The 22611-nt window shown below is 41.4% G+C and overlaps 1 protein-coding gene across 3 annotated transcripts in view; it reads left to right on the plus strand.

Annotated features, from left to right (window-relative positions):
* The window catches only part of sytl2a (synaptotagmin-like 2a), a 42539-nt gene that overhangs the window by 16732 nt on the left and 3196 nt on the right, over positions 1-22611 (plus strand). The window contains exons 3-11 of one of the 3 annotated variants that reach the window (XM_056284727.1): positions 688-842; positions 3828-3951; positions 6221-6290; positions 6387-6495; positions 10921-11043; positions 14650-14760; positions 18382-18438; positions 18579-18667; positions 19315-19410. In XM_056284727.1, the coding sequence (XP_056140702.1) occupies positions 688-842; positions 3828-3951; positions 6221-6290; positions 6387-6495; positions 10921-11043; positions 14650-14760; positions 18382-18438; positions 18579-18667; positions 19315-19410 (934 nt within the window). Of the gene's footprint in view, positions 1-687; positions 843-3827; positions 3952-6220; positions 6291-6386; positions 6496-8788; positions 9208-10920; positions 11044-14649; positions 14761-18381; positions 18439-18578; positions 18668-19314; positions 19411-22611 lie in introns of those variants that run through there. The other 2 variants (XM_056284728.1, XM_056284729.1) reach the window with 2 other exon arrangements.

The following is a 22611-nucleotide window of genomic DNA, read 5'->3' on the forward strand; positions in this document are numbered from 1 at the left end:
TTATCCCGTTATCACAGTCTGCAGTTTATGGGTAAATCACACAGTACTTCTTCAAAGAGCAAATGAGCTGTGTGTTGTACGGACCCCTGTGCTACCTTATCTGCTGTATCTACTGTGTCCAGTGCATCTCCCAGTTGGCTCGGTTGTTAAGGAAGTTGCATAACAACACATGATACCATCCTGCATGGTACCATCATGAAGGCAGAGAGAAAAATGCCTTCTGAAAAGAAGCTGTTACAAACCGAAACTGCTGGACGATATCACAAATGAGAGCGCAGAACACAGAAGTAATTACTCTTTCTCTTCTCCACTTTCCCACGTGGGTAGTAGTTTTCCCTGAATAAAAAAGGCTATTTGTGTGGAGAACACCGTTGTCAAGGGTTTAAATTTTGTGGAACTGCAGAGTGCTGTGATTTAATTTTCCGGGCCCTGGAGGTTACAGATGACTGATGTTTTGAATTAGAGCGTGTGGCCCCTACTCACTGATTAAAAGAAAGCTGCCTGCTTACCGGGGACTGCGCTCATGTGCAACAGACAGATAGAATCCCTCTCTTGAGAAGGGAAGTGTAATCAATCTTATATGATTAATAGTGCTACGACCACATTTTGAAACAGATGTTATTTCGTTTTCCTTTTGAGTAGTGAAATAGTGACCACATACATTTTTCTACCCACGTCTGAACCTAGGAACTTACAGAAGTCAGTGACTGACAAAGGTCAGCTTAAGTACCTGACTGGAGAATGGTTTTACGAGACCAAGATGGTGCGGCATCAGGACCGCATCCATGGCTCCGATATTATACGGGCCTCCATGAGACAGAGACAGAAACCTCTGACCATCCGTGAGTAAATGTCCTTTTCTCTCTCTCACCTCTCTTTGTCATTTACAAATCCCCACAAAAGCATACGTAGAGTAGACGAGCAGATGAACATACATGTGTCTGACAAAATGTCTGTCTGCTCGGGTCAATGACAGTCAGTTGGTGACTGTGACGAGTGGGGTGCAGTCGCAACTGTCCCCAGTTAGCCTAATTAGTTCGGCACAGTGGAATTCTTCATTAGATTCACAGGTTTTAAATGCAGCTGCACCCCATCGAAGACTTTTGTCGGGGAAAGAGCTATGCTGGTCCCCTCAGGCTCTGGTGTGAGTCTTCGGTGTGGTGCAGCCGCATTCAGACCTATGAATTTGATGGAGAATTTCATTGTTCTGAGCTAATTTGACTAACTGGAGATGGTAGCGACCATGCTCCACTTGCAACTCATCTTTGTTGATAAAGATTGTCTGTATATAGTATATGCTGCAGTGATATTGATTGATTAAATTTGTGTGTGTGTATATATATATATATATATATATACACTACCGTTCAAAAGTTGGGGATCACATTGAAATGTCCATATTTTTGAAGGAAAAGCACTGTACTTTTCAATGAAGATAACTTAAACTAGTCTTAACTTTAAAGAAATACACTCTATACATTGCTAATGTGGTAAATGACTATTCTAGCTGCAAATGTCTGGTTTTTGGTGCAATATCTACATAGGTGTATAGAGGCCCATTTCAAGCAACTATCACTCCAGTGTTCTAATGGTAAAATGTGTTTGCTCATTGGCTCAGAAGGCTAATTGATGATTAGAAAACCCTTGTGCAATCATGTTCACACATCTGAAAACAGTTTAGCTCGGTACAGAAGCTACAAAACTGACCTTCCTTTGAGCAGATTGATTTTCTGGAGCATCACATTTGTGGGGTCAATTAAACGCTCAAAATGGCCAGAAAAAGAGAACTTTCATCTGAAACTCGACAGTCTATTCTTGTTCTTAGAAATGAAGGCTATTCCATGCGAGAAATTGCTAAGAAATTGAAGATTTCCTACACCGGTGTGTACTACTCCCTTCAGAGGACAGCACAAACAGGCTCTAACCAGAGTAGAAAAAGAAGTGGGAGGCCGCGTTGCACAACTGGGCAAGAAGATAAGTACATTAGAGTCTCTAGTTTGAGAAACAGACGCCTCACAGGTCCCCAACTGGCATCTTCATTAAATAGTACCCGCAAAACACCAGTGTCAACATCTACAGTGAAGAGGCGGCTGCGGGATTCTGGGCTTCAGGGCAGAGTGGCAAAGAAAAAGCCATATCTGAGACTGACCAATAAAAGAAAAAGATTAAGATGGGCAAAAGAACACAGACATTGGACAGAGGAAGACTGGAAAAAAGTGTTGTGGACGGATGAATCCAAGTTTGAGGTGTTTGGATCACAAAGAAGAACGTTTGTGAGACGCAGAACAAATGAAAAGATGCTGGAAGAATGCCTGACACCATCTGTTAAGCATGGTGGAGGTAATGTGATGGTCTGGGGTTGCTTTGGTGCTGGTAAGGTGGGAGATTTGTACAGGGTAAAAGGGATTCTGAATAAGGAAGGCTATCACTCCATTTTGCAACGCCATGCCATACCCAGTGGACAGCGCTTGATTGGAGCCAATTTCATCCTACAACAGGACAATGACCCTAAACACACCTCCAAATTGTGCAAGAACTATTTAGAGCAGAAGCAGGCAGCTGGTATTCTATCGGTAATGGAGTGGCCAGCGCAGTCACCAGATCTGAACCCCATTGAGCTGTTGTGGGAGCAGCTTGACCGTATGGTACGCAAGAAGTGCCCATCCAACCAATCCAACTTGTGGGAGCTGCTTCTGGAAGCGTGAGGTGCAATTTCTCCAGATTACCTCAACAAATTAACAGCTAGAATGCCAAAGGTCTGCAATGCTGTAATTGCTGCAAATGGAGGATTCTTTGACGAAAGCAAAGTTTGATGTAAAAAAAATCTTATTTCAAATACAAATCATTATTTCTAACCTTGTCAATGTCTTGACTCTATTTTCTATTCATTTCACAACATATGGTGGTGAATAAGTGTGACTTTTCATGGAAAACACAAAATTGTTTGGGTGATCCCAAACTTTTGAACGGTAGTGTATATATATATATATATACATATACACATATACATACATACATACATACATACATACATACATACATACATACATACATACATATATACTGCTAGAATAGGCTCCAGCATCCCCGCGACCCTGAGAGCAGGATAAGTGGTTCGGATAATGGATGGATGTATATATATCTAGCTATCTCTATCTCTCTCTCATATATATAGTAGATAGATAGATAGATAGATATATATGTGTGTATGTATATATATATATATATATAAGAATATAAAGATTATTTTGCTCATTTGTTGAGCACTTTCCCTACCATTGAGTGTTTCTTTTAATAAAGTTATATATATAATAGGGTGTAGGAGGGAAAAAAGTGTTAACTTTCTTTTAAAAAATTACAAGCTATTAGTCCGCGGTGGCGTAGCGATCTAAGCATCGGCTTGGTGTCGATGCAGTTGCCCACTGGGGACTGGGGTTCGCGCCCCGGTCTCGTCAGATCCGACTATGGCCGGACTCGAGGAAGCAGCAATCATTGTCTTCGGGAGGGGGGCGGAGTCGGCTTGTGTTCGTCATGTGAATGCGTCTCTGTGTGTGTCGGAAAAACAGTGGTTCGGCTTGGATTCGCCTTGTCACGAAAGTGGGGAGGCGCTTTCCTTCGAGACTGCCGGCCGGAGAGATACAGTTGGCGAACGCATGCAATACGAGGGTGGGTGTTTGAATTAAAAATAGGGATCAATTGGCCACTAAATTGGGAGAAAAAAGGGAAAAATCAGAAATAAATTTAAAAAAAAAAAATTACAAGCTGTTTATTTATGTAATTTGTTATTTATCTACAAATGGTTTATTTATGTCTATGGTGTGTTTCAGTGGAGGTTTCACAGATATGGCCTGAGCAAGCCAGCTTTGTAAGTAGTGAGAACCAGGATGTGTACATCCCACCCGTACTCTGTGGACTCATAGAGGAGCCACCTGTGCAGTTCACCAGTGAAAGGTGAGCATCAAGTGACTAAAATCAAAACTCTGTGTCAGTTTGCAGATTGTCAGATCCCGTATCTGAAGTTTGGATGTATTGTTAAAATTTCCAAATCTTGACTCTTCGGTGTAATACAGTACTGCTTTCCATTTCTAGAGAGTGAAGTAATAGCTCTCTGTTAGTGTTTACCCCTGGCCAAATAGTTGAGCCTAGTTTAAATCGGAGTAGTTGGGATAGACCCAAAATCAGCTTAGTGACTGATTAAAAAAAATTTTGTTGCTTAATCTACATGTAATCGGATAGAACATTAGGCAGCTGAACTACGGATTAAACAAGTTCACTAATCCTGTCGAAAACATTCCTCAAAAGAATAAACAGTGCATACACAATGCAATTCCCCAACCAGTCAACAGCTAAGTAGATGTTGCTGCTGTTCACGTTTGCACGTTTGACAGAATCTTACAGTGTGTCCGTGTCATCTCTCCTGCACGGATTAATTGCCGGGTTTTCCAGGGAATTGAGATTTGACTTGGGACTCGCTGTGCAGCACAGGTGGGGGTACTCTGGCTGCTGACTTCATGCAACCTTGTCTGTTAAGGAAAACCTTTTTGGCATCGCTTATCTGGCTATCTGAAATGCTCGTGAGATTCTTCAGCCTTCATCCGTTCATTGTGATGATGTAAGAAGATGTGTTTCGCGTAACAGGGAGCTTTCATCCCTCTTTCTGTGAAGCAATTCAGCCCTTCTCAAACTCAATTATTGCTTGTTAGCGACCGGTTTGCACAAAGAGATTTGTGTACAGCTGGAGAAGGCCAGAGATGTATGACGTTATATGAAATCCAGGGATTTAACACAAGCTACAAGGGCAGTTTGTTTCCTTTTATTACTGAGGTTGTACGAACCATCTTACACAACATATAGCGCATAACATATAGCCTACCTGGATAAATAGTGATTTTGATGAATTAATCAACCATGCATTGCAGGAACACCACCTTGCATGAATGAAGAATTTAAGGAGCTGTAATGCTCAGTGTTAGCGGTTTTATTTCATTTATTTGAAGAAAACAAGCATGAAACCGCCCAGACGCACAGGGTACCCGCCAAGTGTGAAGTTGATCGTATGAGCGGTTGCTGAGAAAATCAAAGGACAGAGACAGAGACTCCTTCTGTTTTAGCTAGCTTATCATTATTCCGAGAAATTTTGAAATGTAGTTTGTCCCCTCCCCCCCTTTTCTCCCCAATTGTACCTGAGCCACCCCGGTCTCTGCTCCACCCCCTCTGCTGATCCGGGGAGGGCTGCAGACTACCACATGCCTCCTCCCATACATGTGGAGTCGCCAGCCGCTTCTTTTCACCTGACAGTGAAGAGTTTCACCAGGGGGACGTAGTACATGTGAGGACCACGCTATTCCCCACAGTTCCACCCCCGAACAGGCGCCCCAACCGACCCGAGGAGGCACTAGTGCAGCAACCAGGACACATACCCACATCCGGCTTCCCACTCACAGATACAGCCAAATGTGTCTGTAGGGATGTCGACCAAGCCAGAGGTAACACGGAGATTCGAACCGGCGATCCCCGTGTTGGTAGGCAATGGAATAGACCGCCACGCCACCCGGACGCTCGAAATACATACAGTTAATATATCAAAGACTAACAAGCACACATTTAAAACGTCCCTACTAAGCGTCACTCTCAGGTTGTCTGTTAGTGAGTGACCACAATTTGCGACGCATAGTCCACGACAGCAGTTGCGTGGCGCCATAGGAAAAAAAAAGAGAAAGGGAATTCCTGTCATCTGTTTCAAGCATTACCACATGTCGTACAAGTAAACATATGAGCAGGTTATATGGTATAATTGCTTCTGAAGGGAGTCGAGCAAACAGTGAATCTATACTCAGTAATTGGCGCCTCAGGTTCTCGGTAATCTGCTCGAAGGTCAGAGCTCACATGGTATTGTTTTCCACGCCTCTGAGGAATGGTCATATTCAGTCATGCAAGTCAGTTCTCTATGGCTTTTATGCAGCAAACCATGGTTATTTGAAAACACTTGTGCTTAAAAGCAAGCAGCTCGTGCCAGCAGCTGTTTGTGTGTGTGAGATGAGAGGTTAATTTGCTCCACTTTGCATAAGACTACACAAGAGAACTGACCCTCGGCCAAAATACTTGTAATTTGTACAGATGACTAAACAATTTGCTTGATAGTAATCTTCATATTTCATTTCATGCATGCAGAAATTGTCTGCTTTATCTTGATTTTAATTTTCCTTGTGCATTGTAATAGAGATAACATTTGGAATCCATATGAAAAGCCACAAGAGGTGCTCAAACCAGTTTTACAGTCACCTACAAAGGTAAGGTGAAGCAAAGTCATCAATGCATACAAAAATGTATGTATCAAGAATACGAATTGATTATGTTGCTCAATATCTTTGCCTTCTTTACCAAAGCAAAGACAGAATCCTTTCAACAGCGAGCCTGTTGCACCTACCAGTGTGCTGGACAAGCAGAGCCAGTCTGCAGACACGTCACTGGAACAAAGTCAGACATTTGATGGAGGTGAGGTTTAACTCGTTATAAAAACAGTTTGTGATGGTGAGTGCTCCACTTGATTTGTCGTGATCTGCTGTAACAAATCGTGTCTAATGTCCTTATTGGAGCGGATGACTTGACGGACAAATGGTCAGAGCGTGATCCTTGCAGACCAATGTAAGTGTAGTAAACACCATCCCGTTGACACACTGGTATGTGGGAGCGCTGCTCTTCTCTTGTCTCTGCCTTTAAACAGATTGCTGGCATGAGTGTTTGCTGCATGGCAGTCCCTAGCATGTAACTTTTCATACATGGCACATACTACATAAGCTGAGCCTGTCCTTACTTTGTGGTCTTTTTACCACATTGCAGTTTGCAAACAGTTGGCAGTAGGTGAAACTCTTGTGTTTAATAATAATAATTATTATTATTATATTTATATAGCACTTTTCTAGGCACCCAAAGCATTTAATCAGGTTCTTAGCCGTCAATAGTTTGGTTTCATATCTTATAACTTAAAAAGCACGAAATCTCCGATCGTGTGCATAAAATATTGAAGTCAAGTTGACCCAAGTTCTGTAACCAGAGCTAATTAATCTATATCTTTTGCCACCCCCCCCCCCATTTCGGTGTGTGTTTTCTTGAAATTGCTTTGAAATGAGCCAATGAACTAAGGGGACTGAGGCTATTTTCCCAGGGGTTGTCAAGGTGAAGGACATTCTTACATGGGGCTGCCCAACTTCCAAAGGGATTACATAGGAATACATTCCAGAGACATAATCTTTTCTGCATGACTTGTGCCTGCGGAAAATATTTCACAGGAGCTATAGACAAATGTTTTTGAATGAAAAATTATAAGAAAAAAATGCAAAACCTGGATGCTAATACTGACAATGGACATAATTATTATTGATATTTGTATCAAATTAAACTGCCTAGTGTATTTGTGTAGACATATATTCAGACTATAAGCCAGACCAAGGCATGATTAATTCAAAAATGGGGTATAATGTTTGCCATTCTATCTGCTGCAAGACGTTTGAGCGCTACATAAAGAGCCTTTAATGTTGCCATAATAAGGGTGCAGCTTGGCTTTCAGAAATTACAATCAGACTTACTAATGTGCAAGGTGCAGAAATCCCCCAACTTATTGGCAGTGAGATCCAAAGTTGTTTTTGAAAAAAAAGTGATTTTTACAGAAACACCAGCTACTACATTATAATCATATTTACGATAGTAAAAGGCAGTTTGCATGAGCTGCAGAAATAGGAGTATTAAAGTGTTTTATTAGCTGATGATTATTAGAGTTCAGGGAGTGGGAACTTCTCTCATGTACGTTGGGAGGTCATTCTAGACGCTCTGGCTCGCCACACAAAGGCCTGTCCATCATGATCTGACTCTAATCTAATCTAATAATCTAATTCTAATCTAATAATTTTTTTTTTCCCAATAATTTTTGGGAACAAAAGAGAAACTGCAGTAATCACAATAATACAAGCGACAAGGAGAAAAATGTGAAGGGGGGGGTTTTCAAATCACTATATAGAATTCAAGGAGGAACATTATTTATTCCATAAGAAATAAGATCAAGCAAAATACAAAACTTAAATTCATAATACAAATTAAAACTCTTACAGGCTTCTGAATAAATTATAACACTCCAGGACATGAGTTAACCTTTTTCCAGTTAAGACCTTATACATTGCCAGGGTCCATCAAGTCCATTATCATACTCTTGGAGTACTGACACCATCGTTCCGCCGATAGCAAGTCCATAAGTCTGTCAACCCGTTCTTGATTCTAAAACAGTTTGGTTTCTGTTGCTTCCAGCTCATTAGAATGATCCATTTGGCTGATAAGAAGGACAGCACAACCATAAGTTGTTCCATTTTTGACTGTACATTATCCATTTTTTACACCTGGTATGAAGTCTAACATTTTGGGGAAGTAGGATTTAGCTGGTCTGAGACTGCAGAGGAAGTTGTAGGTGATGAGGAGCATTAAGATGGTAGATTGCATCATTGTATAATGGAGCATGGTCATTGAGGAGATGGAAAAGAAAAAAGAAACTGTACACTGTTGACTGAAATAGTGATAAATGTGTCTATTTTGTATTTCTTCCATTTCTTTCAGAACCTTTACTATCGTCCGACTACTGCAGTTCTCATACTGCTAACCGAGAACAAGGCCACCCTAAAGACAGTCCGGTAACCCTGAACACACATGTGCCTGAGCCCCAAAAGAGAAAAAGCAATAACAGACCTCAGGAGGAGATTAAATCAGAATTTGAGGTAGTTGCAGGTAGACAGACAAACTCTACCACACCAAGGGGCATACTGAAACACATGTCCAGCTCTAGCTCCACAGACTCTCACTACTCCTGGCTGACCTCCCAGAGTCCGGTAGACCTGGGATCTCCCACTGAGAGTACCTCAGCCACAGACAAAGAAGCCTTAGGCTGGATAGACAGAAAACATGTGAGGTTCTGCTCTGCAGTTGGCCAGAGCAGCATGGAGTGGCAGGATGGGAAGGAGCTAGGAGAGCACAGTTTGCTTGATGTGGACTCTGTCATTCCCTCTGAGGAGGAAAACAACACTGTGAATATGAGGAGTATAGCTGGTGGCATACATAGACCGCTACTTAAACAAAATAAACTGGATGTAGCTGAAGATGGTTCCAGGTGGGAAAGGGAGCCAAATGTCCATAACCAAGATACTGGCCCTCACCAGCTTCCTGGTGGTAAGAACTTCCTTGTAAACCAATCAGTCAGTCGTAAAAAAACAGGACAACCGGTCAAAAAAAACCTTACAATCAAGCAATTAGTTAGACAGTAAAGGTACAATCTGTAATGGTATACACCACCATCGCTATGTGGAGGACTGCGACAACACGAGTGGTCTACTGACAACAAGAAAATTTACAAATCTTGCCATCAGGTCAAACTTGTGTATTTGTTTGTGTAGCAGACACAACAGAAAGCCATGAAAGGAATCAAAAACGATGGGGCACTGGCTGATTTTCTCAGTCAAAGTAATAAAGCTAGCAACGTTTATGAAGTCTGACAAAACCAGTGGCGGAAGTGGAGTGGACAGCCACTGTGTGCATCGATTGCGGATTGTACCTTTAACACCAATCAAAGAACCTAACAAGCAAGCAACTGATGACTTCAATATGTAGACATGAGAAAACAAACCTTTCTGAATTAATTTAAAGCTGCTATGAAGAGTTTTGGACTTTTATTTACTTTGTGAACCCTTGTGGACAAAAGCAGCAGTGTGTCATGGAAGAACAACTTAATTTTGCATAAGCATTACCTGTTGTCACAAAGATCAACATTCTCCCTCTGGTATGGTCATACGGAGGCATCAAAATAAAATTGAGACTAAAAATGATCAGTTAAAAACTACTCATAGCAGCATTAACATTTGATCAATAAATATGCCAGTATGTTAACCTGATCCAGTTTATAATTTTTCACAATTGAAATGTTCATGCGTTCTAATATTCATGCTTAAGCAAATGCTCAGAGGTTGTTGATTATAGTTTTATGTTCAACTGTTGCTTACTGAATACTGGTTTTTTCTTGCACTACTGGGACATTGGGACAATGCTTTGGCAGTATTGGTGCTTTAGAATGTCTAACAAATCCGTGATTACTAAACTGATTCTGTCACTGCCAAAGGTAAATGGCCATCTAGTCTGGTCAACTTTAGTCTACTAACAAGGACTGACATTGATACAGCCTAAAAAAAAATTAGGGGGTGTCTGGGTAGCGTGGTGGTCTATTCCATTGCCTACCAACATGGGGATCGCTGGATCAAATTTCCGTGTTACCTCTGGCTTGGTTGGGCGTCCCTACAAACAAAATTGTCCATGTCCGTGGGTGGGAAGCCGGATGTGGGTATGTGTCCTGGTCACTGCACTAGCGCCTCCTCTGGTCGTTAGGGGCGCCTGTTCAGTGGGGAGGGGGAACCAGGGGGAATAGCGTGATCCTGCCATGCACTACGTCCCCCTGGCGAAATGCCTCACTGTCAGGTGAAAAGAAGCAGCTGGTGACTCCACATGTGTCGGAGGAGACATGTGGTAGTCTGCAGCCCTCCCCGGATCAGTAGAGGGGGTGGAGCAGCGATTGGGACAGTTGGTAATTGGCTGGATCCAGTTGGGGTGAAAAGGGGGGGGGGAATCCCCTCCCCCCAATAAAAATTTAATAAAATTAGACAAAGTGAAAGTGCCACTTTAATTTTTGTCAAAATGTCTGATTTTTTTCTGTTGATCTCTTATGTTGCATGCAGGAATTCTAATTGAAATATGACAGTAAAATTAAGAGTGATATTGTTTCTAGTCCAAAGACAAAAAATGTATCCTTCAAAAAATCCTGCATGGATAGCTTTTCTTTGATACCATAGATATAGGATATTGGGGTGATCCAAGAGATGTTTATTTCCTTTGCAGGTCCATGTGAACAAGGTCACATCGAGCTTCTTAATCCTCAAGTGTCCAACCTTTCAACTGGGCAGGCGCCAGGTAAGCCTGTTCATCAGGCGACAGGGCCTGAAGAGGACGGTCACTCTAAAGGTAAAGAAACTGACACAGATTGGCTCAGGCAGGGTCTTGGAAACAGCATCAATCCACAACCAAAGCTGCTTCAGAAATCCACCAACAAACCTAACATTTTTGTTGAGGCTGGCTCAGATACTGAGACTTTAAGTAATAACATCAAACAGAGTCTGTCGCATGGTGTTTCACCAAAGACACAAAAAAGGCTGCCTGGAATATTTGGTAGAGGTGAAGTCAACAAGAAAGGCACCGAATTACAGAGTCCAAACAAGGAGGAGGTGACATTGTCCAAGCAAAAGGAACTGGATGACTATGTCCTGGAACTCCATTATTCCCAATCTGCCACAGATATTACCAAGGACAGTCAAATACATGTTGCTCATGTCAAAGGTGAAGATAAAGCTACTGGGACAGCACTCAGAGCATTACATCTCACAGCACTACAAAAGACCCCATTTAAAGAAATCTCGACCTCTCTAGGTTCAGACTCAGAATCTCACCAGGTGCCAACAGAGAGCATAGATAGAGCTGCAAAGTTTTCAAAGACTCTATCCAACCTAAAAGCATTCTGGGAGAGAGGAAACAGTGGTCCCAAAGTAATCTTCACTAGAGACCAGGCAAGGCATGGAAACAGCCTCAATAAAGAAATAGAAGACACACATGGCTCACAAAATGAGCAGATTGACCCTCTTGTGGAAAGTCAAAACAATGACCTCTCACCTACAACAGAACTGGTAGATCATCTTTCACCTGAGGGTAATGCTGCCCAGTCCGGTGAAGAGATTTCTCCTCCACAGACTGAAAGTCCCCTCCTGTTACATATTCCAAAAGAGGATGTTACGTACAGAGCTTTTCCAGTTCTCATCTGTGAAGAGACAGATGACTCTTTAACAGGTTCAATAACAGATTCTCAGATTTTACTGCCAGAGCAAGACATCCATAATAACACACAGGAGCAAAAAAAGGACACCCCAGTTCCCCTCCCCAGGCAATCTCTGCAAGAGAACAGGACCACAAAGATCAGTGACCTAAAGTGTTTCTGGGAGAAAGAATACTCAGGACCCAAGATCATTGTTGGAAAAGTCAAGGAGCTCTCAGTCAGTCCAGTACAATCAAGATCAAGTTCAGAGACGTCTGTGCACCTTGAAAATAAAGTAGTTGCCCCTCACTCTGATCTGCAACAATCTTCAAGTAGCAGAGCTATGTGTAATGCTGTCTCAGACTCTGAAGTTATGACTGACAAGGGCTTTCACCGTCAGAGTTTAGACAAAAGGCAGTTGAGTAGTTACAGCATTACTGCACAAACACCTTGTCAGCAGCTTAAGTCCGAAGTTGATTCGGTTTTGAGACAAGAAAGGCCTCTCAGTCCTAGTCCAACACACACTCCAAAATCAAATGACTCAACAGATGATGAAGTCAGGAGAAGCCCATCTAAGACATGCCATCCAAAAGCCCTGCCTAGAGAATCTAGACTGGAAGATTCTCCCTTGAAAACCTTTCTGATAGACATTGCCTCCGCAGGAAGAGACCATGAGGAACAATCAGGGAGGCCAACTCCTGCAACTAGACAGAGAAAAAGTCCCTCACATGAGGCAAATTGGTCTGGGTTAATGGACATTAAACCAAGTACAGAAGTAAAATCCAGCCTTCCACAACTACAACCTGAGAATTATGTGCATCATCACCCTACGCTGTCCCAAAATATCTCTGAACAGAATTCGCTTGACTCTGCACAGCTGTTTACCCAGTCAGCAAGAGGGACCAATGTTGGAATCCTAAGTCAACAGCACATTCATCTGAACTCCTCCGCTGAACAACAATGCAGAAAGGTGTCAGAATTTGATAAAATCGGACAACCAATTTCTAAAGAATTTAAAAAACAAAAATTATCAGGGTTTTCAAAAAAGGCAGGCACTTTTACCCGATTTGCGAGATCTTTCATCCCTCAAGACTATCAGCATTTTCTTGGGGCACCTGAAACCGCTCATCTCCCCCCTTTTCACCAAGAAAAAACTGCCAATGAGTCAGATGGGAAACTTCCAGCTCCTGGTGCATTGGTTGGTACAGAGCAAAGACCACAGAGTCCTCCCAGAGACTGTGAGGGAGTCGATGGCAAGAGTACCATCGAAGGGAATCAATCTAGGATCGGTTCTTGGGTCATGCAAAATGTTAATGGCTCCAGCCAGGAAAGAGAAACCATGGTCTGGTCTCAATCTCGGGCAAGTTCAGGCAGTGAGCTTTATAATTCTTCCTTGTATTTATCTTTTTTCCCTCTAGATTAGATTTAGAGTTGTTACTCACAGTGAAGATTTCGATTGTTGAAGCCAATCGTGTCAACCCTATCAGTAGTGTCTGTTATTAGAACAGGCTCTGATTTATTAAAGCTACAACCTTGAAGATTTATAAGCAAACCAATGCCCCATCTGACACTTAACTACTGATTGCTGATGTATTTAAGACAATGAGGGTTCTTCCTATTTTTTCTTCCCTGTTTAAGGTTTTTTCAGGGAGTTGCTCCTTATCCAATGCGAGAGTCTAAGGATGTTGTGTAATGTTGTGTTGCTGTAAAGCCCCTTGACGCAAATTTGTAATTTGTGATATTGGGCTATACAAATCAAATTGACTTGACTTGACTGTAGTTGATGGTGGTAGAGAAGGTGCTGACAAATTATCAGTTTCCCCTTTTGCATCAGTAAGTTAAAAACGATAATCTTCAAGATTGTAGCTTTGAGATGTTTCAAACTTAACACGTTCAAATCACAGCAAATATGGTGTTTCTGAGAGCTGGTATGCATCCATCCTGTTGGGCAACTTGTTATCAAGCTGCTGAAATCCTGACTCCCCATCTCTTCTGTGGGGCTTCTCATTTTCCCCTTCGGTGTTTCATTATGAGTTGATTGCCTTCCTAATTCCTGCTCACTTTAATATCAAGTTTCAGTTTTTAGTTAACTATCGAAAGACTTAAACTGTCTCTTACCTGATGTATATATGATATACATTATTCTAATTCCCATTTTATTCTAACTGAAGTCATTCTAGACCATTTTCATTATCTTAATATGACTAACAGCTAAATGTACTTTTTCATTTTGAAAACAGTTTTTTATTGGTTGAGGGGGTGTTGATGCAGTAATAATAATAATAATGATAATAATAATGGATTGCATTTCATTAGCGCTTTATCTTGACACCCAAAGCGCCTCACAGTGAAGGGGGGAAACTCTCCTCAAACACCACCAATGTGTAGCACCCCCTGGGTGATGCACATTCCCCAGTAGTTGGGGATTTCGGCATAATCATGTGCTCTAAATATCAGTATGATGAGTCAAACTCACCTGGGCATTAAGAATACGGCTATTAATTCAAACTTAATGGAATTCTAAGGACATCTCATGGAAGACTTCATTGGTATTGGGTAGGAGTTTGAGACTCATTTACCAAGAAGTAGTCAGTTAGTCTTTGAAATTTATGGAAACACTTGGAACATTTCATCTCACATAGACTCTGTTTCTCCCCTTTACTGACATACAAGTATTATACTTTTGAAATCTTTAGTGAATAAACTGTTGTGGAACGTCACATTTGGTGTATTGTCCAGAGCTGATTGTGTGTCGTTTGTGGCAGGTTATGATGATGATTCTAGCCCCTTAAGATCAGCGTTGAAACAGATGTCTTCAAGGCCCACATCCATGTCTTCATCTAAAAGTCTAGAGAACCTCACCTCGCAAACAACAAGTAAGTGTCCTGTCTATGTTAACTGTTGTACTGTTGTTCACAAAGACAGTTGATATTTAAAAGACCAAATTGTGAGGGCATCCGGGTGGTGTAGCAGTCTGTTCTGTTGCCTACCAACATGGGGATAACCAGTTCAAATCCCTATGTTACCGCCGGCTTGGTCAGGCGTCCCTACAGACATAACTGGCCGTGTCTGCGGGTGGGAAGCCGGATGTGTGTATGTGGTCAGTCGGGGTGCCTGTTCAGGGGGGAGGGGGAACTGGGGGGAATAGCGTGATCCTCCCACACGCTATGTCCCCCTGGTGAAACTCCTCACTGTCAGGTGAAAAGAAGCGGCTGGTGACTCCACATGTATCGAAGGAGGCATGTGGTAGTCTGCAGCCCTCCCCGGATTGGGGGATGGAGCAGCGACTGGGACAGCTCGGAAGAGTGGGGTAATTGGCCAAGTACAATTGGGGAGAAAAAAAATCCAAATTTAAAAAAAAAGGAGACAAAAGACCAAATTGTAGTTGTAATGGAATCTAGTGTTCCTTTTGCTTATTAAACTCATCCAGGGATGTTTTAAAATAAGAATAACAATGTATCTGAGGTGTGTGTTATAATACAACAGCTCATGTTAGTGGCGTGTAATAACAATGTATCTGAGGTGTGTGTTATAATATAACAGCTCATGTTAGTGATGTGTAATAACAATGTATCTGAGGTGTGTGTTATAATACAACAGCTCATGTTAGTGACGTGTAATAACAATGTATCTGAGGTGTGTGTTATATTATAACAGCTCATGTTAGTGACGTGTAATAACAATGTATCTGAGGCGTGTGTTATAATATAACAGCTCATGTTAGTGACGTGTAATAACAATGTATCTGAGGTGTGTGTTATATTATAACAGCTCATGTTAGTGACATGTAATAACAATGTATCTGAGGTGTGTGTTATAATATAACAGCTCATGTTAGTGACGTGTAATAACAATGTGTCTGAGGTGTGTGTTATAATATAACAGCTCATGTTAGTGATGTGTAATAACAATGTATCAGAGGTGTGTGTTATAATATAACAGCTCATGTTAGTGACGTGTAATAACAATGTATCTGAGGTGTGTGTTATAATATAACAGCTCATGTTAGTGACGTGTGATAACAATGTGTCTGAGGTGTGTGTTATATTATAACAGCTCATGTTAGTGACGTGTAATAACAATGTATCTGAGGTGTGTGTTATATTATAACAGCTCATGTTAGTGACGTGTAATAACAATGTATCTGAGGCGTGTGTTATATTATAATAGTTCATGTTAGTGGCGTGTGATAACAATGTATCTGAGGTGTGTGTTATAATATAACAGCTCATGTTAGTGGCGTGTAATAACAATGTATCTGAGGTACGTGTTATAATATAACAGCTCATGTTAGTGGCGTGTAATAACAATGTATCTGAGGTGTGTTTTATAATATAACAGCTCATGATAGTGTTGTGTAATAACAATGTATCAGAGGTGTGTGTTATAATATAACAGCTCATGTTAGTGGCGTGTAATAACAATGTATCTGAGGTGTGTGTTATAATATAACAGCTCATGTTAGTGATGTGTAATAACAATGTATCTGAGGCGTGTGTTATAATATAACAGCTCATGTTAGTGACGTGTAATAACAATGTATCTGAGGTGTGTTTTATAATATAACAGCTCATGATAGTGTTGTGTAATAACAATGTATCAGAGGTGTGTGTTATAATATAACAGCTCATGTTAGTGGCGTGTAATAACAATGTATCTGAGGTGTGTGTTATAATATAACAGCTCATGTTAGTGATGTGTAATAACAATGTATCTGAGGCGTGTGTTATAATATAACAGCTCATGTTAGTGACGTGTAATAACAATGTATCTGAGGTGTGTGTTATATTATAACAGCTCATGTTAGTGACGTGTAATAACAATGTATCTGAGGCGTGTGTTATAATATAACAGCTCATGTTAGTGACGTGTAATAACAATGTATCTGAGGTGTGTGTTATATTATAACAGCTCATGTTAGTGACATGTAATAACAATGTATCTGAGGTGTGTGTTATAATATAACAGCTCATGTTAGTGACGTGTAATAACAATGTGTCTGAGGTGTGTGTTATAATATAACAGCTCATGTTAGTGATGTGTAATAACAATGTATCAGAGGTGTGTGTTATAATATAACAGCTCATGTTAGTGACGTGTAATAACAATGTATCTGAGGTGTGTGTTATAATATAACAGCTCATGTTAGTGACGTGTGATAACAATGTGTCTGAGGTGTGTGTTATATTATAACAGCTCATGTTAGTGACGTGTAATAACAATGTATCTGAGGTGTGTGTTATATTATAACAGCTCATGTTAGTGACGTGTAATAACAATGTATCTGAGGCGTGTGTTATATTATAATAGTTCATGTTAGTGGCGTGTGATAACAATGTATCTGAGGTGTGTGTTATAATATAACAGCTCATGTTAGTGGCGTGTAATAACAATGTATCTGAGGTACGTGTTATAATATAACAGCTCATGTTAGTGGCGTGTAATAACAATGTATCTGAGGTGTGTTTTATAATATAACAGCTCATGATAGTGTTGTGTAATAACAATGTATCAGAGGTGTGTGTTATAATATAACAGCTCATGTTAGTGGCGTGTAATAACAATGTATCTGAGGTGTGTGTTATAATATAACAGCTCATGATAGTGTTGTGTAATAACAATGTATCAGAGGTGTGTGTTATAATATAACAGCTCATGTTAGTGGCGTGTAATAACAATGTATCTGAGGTGTGTTATAATATAACAGCTCATGTTAGTGGCGTGTAATAACAATGTATCAGAGGTGTGTGTTATAATATAACAGCTCATGTTAGTGATGTGTAATAACAATGTATCTGAGGTGTGTGTTATAATATAACAGCTCAGGTTAGTGGCATGTAATAACAATGTATCAGAGGTGTGTGTTATAATATAACAGCTCATGTTAGTGATGTGTAATAACAATGTATCTGAGGTGTGTGTTATAATATAACAGCTCATGTTAGTGGCATGTAATAACAATGTATCTGAGGTGTGTGTTATAATATAACAGCTCATGTTAGTGGCGTGTAATAACAATGTATCTGAGGTGTGTGTTATAATATAACAGCTCATGATAGTGTTGTGTAATAACAATGTATCTGAGGTGTGCGTTATAATATAACAGCTCATGTTAGTGGCGTGTAATAACAATGTATCTGAGGTGTGTGTTATAATATAACAGCTCATGTTAGTGGCGTGTAATAACAATGTGTCTGAGGTGTGTGTTATATTATAATAGTTCATGTTAGTGATGTGTAATAACAATGTATCTGAGGTGTGTGTTACAATATAACATCTCATGTTAGTGTTGTGTAATAACAATGTATCTGAGGCGTGTGTTATATTATAATAGTTCATGATAGTGTTGTGTAATAACAATGTGTCTGAGGTGTGTGTTATAACAGCTCATGTTAGTGATGTGTAATAACAATGTGTCTGAGGTGTGTGTTATAACAGCTCATGTTAGTGACACGTAATTAACAGCCTACCCTTTGAAAACGGATTTGTCTTTACAGGTGAACAAAGCAGTAAAAGTGCCCTGATAAGACAAGTGAATCGAAGTGTGGATGATGGTAAATGAGAGCACGACATGCGTCCGCTGGGCCTGGAAATCATGTTGACATTTACATGTTGATGTTTGGGATTCATTTGAAGATGAGGGTTACCAAATATAACTCACTGGGAGAGATTACGTGTTTTATCTTTTTTCCAGTTTCTGCCATTCCGCCATCAGCCTTCTCTATTGTTGACCCAGAGCCGGTGAGACACGATGAACCAGTGGCTGATTTCCAGCAAGAGGAGGTAAACTACTGTCAGCTGGCTGCTGCACACAGTACTCGCAGCTGTGTGCGACCAAAAGCACTCAGTGTTCAGCAGCTAGACTGTAGTACTCGAACTGATTTGTTCATTGCCTTAACTGCACTTGATAGATTGATGTACAATTTTAGTTTTTAAAAATTTTTGATAACAAAAAAAGTTTCAGTGAACCGATTTTGCTAGTTTTTCCAGCCAGCGCATATGCATTTTTTAACGTGAATTTTGTCATTTCAAATTCAAAAAACTTGATGGAAATAAAATCCCCAAAATGTACACATAAGTTTATATGCTCACTTGAGGTGGCTCAACTTTCTATTTGACAATAAAGAAATTCAATAAATTGAAATGGAAACACATTTGCCAAATAAAAATGTGAAATGTGAGTAGAATTTAATCACACGATCAGCGATTCTTTATGTGAGCTGGTCCATCCTTCTCGTGGGTGTGAAAGTGTGAACATATGATGTACGACAAGTAGGCCGAGTTCAGAGTTTCATTCATTTAAACAGGTCAGATGGAAACTCAGCTTAATTCAGATATTGTTTTGGCAACACTGACTCATTTGCTTGAAATTTATTGAAGAGTTGGATGGACAGGGTGTCATGGCTGCCTTTTTCTTCTCCCACTTTTAGATGGACAGTGACAGCACTTCAGAGAACACCATGGCCTGGAGGAGAAATACTGGGAGCTCCATGTCTAACATTAGCATCTCCTCTGGCATGTCCTCTGTATGTCCACACACAACTCTCTCATCACTGAAATATCATCGCTGAACACATGAAGTACACTAGAGGCTGTGAATCAGTCATGCACAAGGCTGCATAGAAGCCTACATAAAATTGTTTTTTGAAAAACAAAGCAGACAGAAAAAAAAAAAGCTCAGTCTTTAGTGGGCACCACTGTGTTTCCACCGCAGGAACTTTCCCCAGGAACTAGGAACCTTTTGAGGAACTCAGTGCGTTTCCAGCACAGGAACCAGGTTCTAAATTAAGTTCCAGGGAACCGGACTAAACATTCCGGGTACTTTGGGTTGAAAGTAGTTCCTGGGACTAAACGTTCCGGGTACTTTGGGTTGAAAAGTAGTTCCTGGGACTAAACGTTCCGAGTACTTTGGGTTGAAAGTATTTCCTAGGACTAATAGTTCTGGGTACTTTGGGTTGAAAAGTAGTTCCTGGGACTAAACGTTCCGGGTACTTTGGGTTGAAAAGTATTTCCTGGGACTAAACGTTCCGGGTACTTTGGGTTGAAAAGTATTTCCTGGGACTAAACGTTCCGAGTACTTTGGGTTGAAAGTAGTTCCTAGGACTAAACGTTCCGGGTACTTTGGGTTGAAAAGTATTTCCTGGGACTAAACGTTCCGAGTACTTTGGGTTGAAAGTAGTTCCTAGGACTAAACGTTCCAGGTACTTTGGGTTGAAAAGTAGTTCCTGGGACTAAACGTTTCTGGTACTTTGGGTTGAAAAGTAGTTCAAGGGACTAAACGTTCCAGGTACTTTGGGTTGAAAAGTAGTTCCTGGGACTAAACGTTCTGGGTACTTTGGGTTGAAAAGTAGTTCAAGGGACTAAACGTTCTGGGTACTTTGGGTTGAAAAGTAGTTCCTGGGACTAAAAGTTCCGGGTACTTTGGGTTGAAAAGTAGTTCCTGGGACTAAACGTTCCGGGTACTTTGGGTTGAAAAATAGTTCCTGGGACTAAAAGTTCCGGGTACTTTGGGTTGAAAAATAGTTCCTGGGACTAAAAGTTCCGGGTACTTTGGGTTGAAAAGTAGTTCCTGGGACTAAAAGTTCCGGGTACTTTGGGTTGAAAAGTAGTTCCTGGGACTAAAAGTTCCGGGTACTTTGGGTTGAAACGTGGCTTTAGATGGTGAAGATACATATGATCATGGGATGTTGGCGTTAAACCTGGTGTTATCATGTGATCTGTAGGTTGACATGTTATCTTTGAATGTAAGTGCTAGTGTGACTAGCGTTGTGTCTGACATCAGTGGGGAGTTCATTCCACCACTGTGGGGCCAGGACAGAAAACAGCCGTGACCGGGTCGATCGGCAGCAGGGGCCTCTGAGTGACGGGGCAACCAGGCGTCCCGAGGCAGCGGAGCGAAGTGGTTGGGCGGGGGTGTAGGGCTTGCCCATGGCCTGGAGATAGTAAGGAGCTGTTCCTTTCACTGCCCTGTAGGCTAGCACCAGAGTCTTAAACTGGATGTGAGCAGCTACTGGGAGCCAGTGTAGGGACATGAGAAGGGGAGTTGTGTGGGGAACTTAGGGCGGTTGAACACCAGACGAGCTGCAGCTTTCTGAACAAGCTCCAGAGACTGATGGCCGACGCCGGGGCGCCAGCAAGGAGGGAGTTGCCGTAGTCCAGCCAGGAGATGACCAGAGCCTGGATGAGCACCTGTGCTGTCTCGTCGGTGAGGAATGGGCGAATCCTCCTGATGGTATGGAGGTGAAATCTGCAGCAGCGAGCAACCGATGCAACGTTTGCAGCAAACGACAGTTGGTCGTCCAGGATCCCACCCAGATTCCTCACAGTCCCAGCTGGCATCGCCACGGTATTGTCAATGGTGATGGCCAGGTCTCGGTGCGGGCAACCTTTCCCTGGAAGGAACATCAGCTCTGTCTTGTCCAGATTGAGCTTCAGGTGGTGTGTCACCATCCACTCTGAAATGTCAGTCAAGCACGCAGCAATGTGTGTCTCTACTTGTGTGTCAAAGGGAAGGGGGGTTCAAAAGGGTCTTGAAAAGTTGGGTGCAATCTGTGAAGTATGACTAGTTTCAGAGGCGCTCGCTCACGTTAACACTGGGACAGTACCACAGACAGCTTACTGGTTGCTCTTCTCAAACATGCAAAATTGAATGAGCTCATAGTCACACTATGAGCTCATCTACCTGACGTAGTTATGAGCTCATCCACCTGACAGCAAACTCAGCAGCTTTGTTTGGACACTGTTGTAGAGAGGCGAGCTAGTTAGAAAAACCTATTTTAGTTAAACTAATGTAAAGAAGCCGGAACAAAATTGGTTTAGATTGACATAATCTTAGCTAAAGGGCAGAGTTTTGTTCAGGTTATCTCCTTATCATCAAGCGTAGCTCCTTCCCAACAAAACAGGCCTCGCAAACTGGCTTAGAACTCAATTTCTTGACATAGCTGTCTCCTCCGGGCAGGCGACCTAAAGCTCTTTCTAGAGAAGCACACAACATTCAAATGAAACACGATGAGAATATCAAAAATATTGTGTTTTTTTAATATAGTATGTCTGTCCACTTGATTTTTGAAAATCTTGTAACACTTTATGTCTGTTTAGATACTTATTCTTACTATTTCTCTTCCAAACATATTTATTAAAGCTCCCTCCAGACAGCAATCTGGCAATGCGTATATCCTAACATTTGTCTGTCCCCCAGACAAGTTAATCACACCTTTACACACCTTTTTAACTTTCAAACAAGTTGCCTTGCAAAGTTCAGCTCTTTCTCACAACAGAGCTCTCACACACGGGGATCCATGTTGTGCTGCAGCTGCACAGAAAGGTGTGCATCACATGCATATTTGCACATAAACTTGCATGCAGAGTTGCTCATCAGATAAACTGCGCTGGGAGCTCCAGCGACAGGACATGCGCAAGCTTGTGCAGGTTTTAGGGGGAAAGTCAGCAAATGACTCACGATGCAAATGCTCGTCTGTAAAGGCTTCAAACTCACGAGAGGAACTTCCTGCTATGACTCGACATAAGATAGACACAGGCATCACATTTGATTGACTTTATACCACAGAATTAGTCTTTGCACCACACCTATAAGGTTTAGAAACATTGAATCAAAAATAGTCATAACTAGGGTGTTTGGGTGGCGTCACCGTCTATTCTGTTGCCTACCAACACGGGGATCGCTGGTTTGAATCCCCGTGTTACCTCCGCCTTGGGCAGGCGTCCCT

Source organism: Lampris incognitus, chromosome 8 (assembly GCF_029633865.1).
Source record: "Lampris incognitus isolate fLamInc1 chromosome 8, fLamInc1.hap2, whole genome shotgun sequence".
NCBI classification, from domain to species: domain Eukaryota; kingdom Metazoa; phylum Chordata; class Actinopteri; order Lampriformes; family Lampridae; genus Lampris; species Lampris incognitus.